Genomic DNA, 3550 nt, shown 5'->3' with positions numbered 1-3550 from the left:
AAGAGGGATACCTTCCGTCCACCAAGGGGACACCTTCAATCCACCAAGAGGGACACCTTCCGTCTTTTAAGAGGGACGCCTTCTTCAGTCCTCCAACAGGGAGGCTACCTTCCGTCCACCAAGAGCGACACCCTCTAGAATTTGGAAAACTACTCTCTATTCTTGCTTTAGCATTCAACTTGCACTCTTAGCATGATTTCTCTCAAGAAATTGCTTACTCTATTACGATTTCTCATTATATTTTATTTCTTACGATTATTTTATCTGAAATCCGATACTAACTTGGGCGTCAAAATGCTAACGCCTCTTTTGCAGGCCCCCCCTTCAGAATTGACATTCGTTTCGGCCCAAGTTTTGAGCATAGTCAATATAATAACTTATTTATTATATTTGATACGTTCAAAAGATACACGGGTCCAATTCATATGAACTATGCTCGAAGCTTGGGCCGAAACGAATGCAAATCTTGAAGGGGGACCTACAAAAAAGTGTTAGCACTCTGACGCCCAAGTTAGTATCGAATTTAGGAGGAAAATAATCGTAAGAAAATAAAATGTAATGAGAAATCATGATAGAGTAAGCAATTCGTGAAATAAATCATGCTAAGAGTGCGATTCGAATGCTAAAGCAAGAATAAAGAGTGATTTTCCAAATTTTAGAAGGTGTCCCCAAAGAGAGATTAAATGTGTCCCTGTTGGTGGACTGAAGGTCTATATACAAAGGGGCATCCCCCTAGGTTAGGATTCTGAACACCTGCTTTATCTTCGGAAGAGGGGCTTAATATGTGGAGATAAGGCAGGATTCAACCTTATCTTCAACTGGCCAGATCATAAAATACGTCTTTGTCTAAGGGATGACTCCTTTTGTGCGAGGACTCCTATTCTGTCGAGAGTCCTTCTAAGTTTAGGAATCTTGGGTCTTGGGAGCACCTCCCTTCTCTTGGACTGTCCTAATTGCCAGCGGGGTCCTCCTAGGGCTGATGTGGTCCAATGTGGATGCTGATCTCGGGGTTGATGAGATGTCATGTGGGAGAGTGAGTTGCCATGTATGTAGGTCTTTTGGACCGCATATTTATCGGACTTTGATCATGGTCCGAGTAAGGGGATGCGCCCTTCAGCCTCTTCCCTTTGCCAATCTATTTTTTGGGGGGCATCCACCGAGGTTGCCCACCTGTCTGTTTTCTGGGGACATCTGCCAAAACCACCTATCAAGTGTACTTGGGCCTCTCGTTTCTTTCTTTTTTTTAGATCGTTTAGGCCTCTTGGAGCCTACCTATTTTTATGCACATCAATATTATTTATAAAAAAGTTTTAATTTTGCTAAATACTTAACTTATACTCTTGGGGTTTAGATATATGGAGGATAAAGAGTTTTAGCTAGTATTGTCACATTCAAAATTTATCTTTCCAATTATTATAATTAATAATTATCAAGATGCTACCTTAAAAATGTAAAAAAACATAATATCAACAAAAACGAGCCATGAACAATAATTCCAATTTTACAAGGTCTGGTAATTAATGCACATGCATTTCTTCATAACTTCAACGAATAAAAGGATTAAAATCACAAAAATTAAAAAAATGTAGGAGCAAAACGTTATCCTAGAAAGTTGAAGGACGAAGATGTACAAATAGCCTAAATTACGGGACTAAAAATACATTTAAACAAACAACTATAATTTATTAACTTTAGATGCACCAACTATTGCTTAATTATAATTAAATTATGTATAAAGATATGATTTCTTTAACCGACACACTGATGCACATGGCAGATATTAAAAATAATAAAAAGATTCTTGAAACAACAGCAATAATAATAATAATAATAAATGTATTCGATCTGGGACGACCATAGTTTCATATACGTACTGTAGTAATACAACAAATTCATAAGACAAATTATATTAATTTATTTTTGCATGGCTGCACGTAATTACTGTCGTGTTTCTGCAAGGCTGCATGCACGTACGTAATTTACTATATAATTATTTATTTCAAACATTTGCTCTACCTACAGCTTTGTCCATGCACCAATTCTTTTTAAAAGCGCTGCACTGTATTAATTGTCCTCTTTCATTTGATTATGATCACCTTCATTAACTCTTTGGCGAAAAATTTAAAAAAAAAAAATCATGCAATTTAAAAAAACAATATTTTCATAACCAAAGAGACCGTGAAAAAAGTTTGCGAATTAGGTGGTTGCTCATACAGATTACGATGTCGACGAATTAATAATCAGATATGAGTAGTGTGATTCGTCCATAATAATAAATAAAGAAATATTTTTATGAAATATAAATAAATTTGCATGCATTTCATGTATTTTAGGGTAAGGTTAATATATATGTATATACATCTCCACCCACGGAACTTGACAACTACAAGAATAATATTAAATTTTTTAAAGTATTTCAACATCTTATAATATATATTCTGTTGTAATATTTATAAAAATAAATTGCAATGAGCTCCTCTGAAATTTGTCATAATTACACATTGTTTGTAAAATTATAAATGCTCCCCTAGAATTATACAACCTATTACAAGAAATTTGCTAGACGATCGTTAATTTTAACAAAATATTTATAATTTTTCAAATAATAAAATAATATTTATAATTATAACAAATTTCAAGGAGTTGATATAATTTGTCCTAATTATAATCCAATATATGATATGGAACAATACCTATGTATATTATTGAGAGTGCAACTTTATTAGAAATAGCACATGTCCAAACTCAAAAGGTTAGTAAATTATAAAGAATTAGAAACCTTTACAACGCATGTATTTCGTATCTTGGAACATGTTGTCCATTTAAAGCAAAGCACATTCCCTGCCCAAATACACAAATTTAAAAATGCCATTTTTATACCATTTCTTACCTGAAAAGATTAGGTCAGATCAACTTTATATGCATACCTTTCAGGTTTGATCTAATGTCAAATATTCCCTCAATGTTTTGAAATCACATTATTATGAAAATTCTGCATATATATTGCAACAAACCCAACTAATCTCACCAATCAAGGGATGAGTATGAATAATACAAATATAGAGCCTCGAATAACGAAATCGTCAGTGATGAAGAGAACAGTATTACAGTTCCCACACCCCAATGGGTTCGTAAGAAGTTACACCGTCAATCACACAAGTAAATCTCCTTCCATGAGAAGGCAGAATTTTCATGCAGCATTGGCAAAGAGCTTGAACTGGAAAACAATTCTGATAGATACAGCTTATTCAGCGAAATGGATAGTTATATATATAAGTCTGTCTCATGCAAACTTAGGTTACATTTCCTCGATGCAAATGAAATATATTTCCTAGGAAAAGTGCTAACATGCTACCTACAGTTTATATTAGTATGTACTTTATCACGTTCAAAGTCTTGGGTAAGATTAGAGGATGCAACATCTGAGCACTATCCCCTTTTGCTCCACCCTACCATCCTCATTGCCTGTAAACAACAGAGATCGAATTAGTAGGGATGACATTTTACTGAAATCATATAAAAGATCATGCATGTAAATTTCATTAGGCAT

General features: G+C 34.2%; 1 protein-coding gene across 1 annotated transcript in view; it reads right to left on the bottom strand.

Moving 5' to 3' along the window:
* LOC105156320 overlaps window positions 3050-3550 on the bottom strand; it is a 10961-nt gene continuing 10460 nt past the window's right edge. Inside the window, 1 exon segment of the mRNA XM_020691954.1 lies at window positions 3050-3465. Coding sequence (XP_020547613.1) covers window positions 3407-3465 — 59 coding nt within the window. The 3' untranslated portion in view covers window positions 3050-3406.

Source organism: Sesamum indicum, linkage group LG2, assembly GCF_000512975.1.
Source record: "Sesamum indicum cultivar Zhongzhi No. 13 linkage group LG2, S_indicum_v1.0, whole genome shotgun sequence".
NCBI classification, from domain to species: Eukaryota; Viridiplantae; Streptophyta; class Magnoliopsida; order Lamiales; family Pedaliaceae; genus Sesamum; species Sesamum indicum.
Note: the sequence above shows the minus strand (reverse complement) of the source record. Positions and strands in the feature narration are given on the sequence as shown.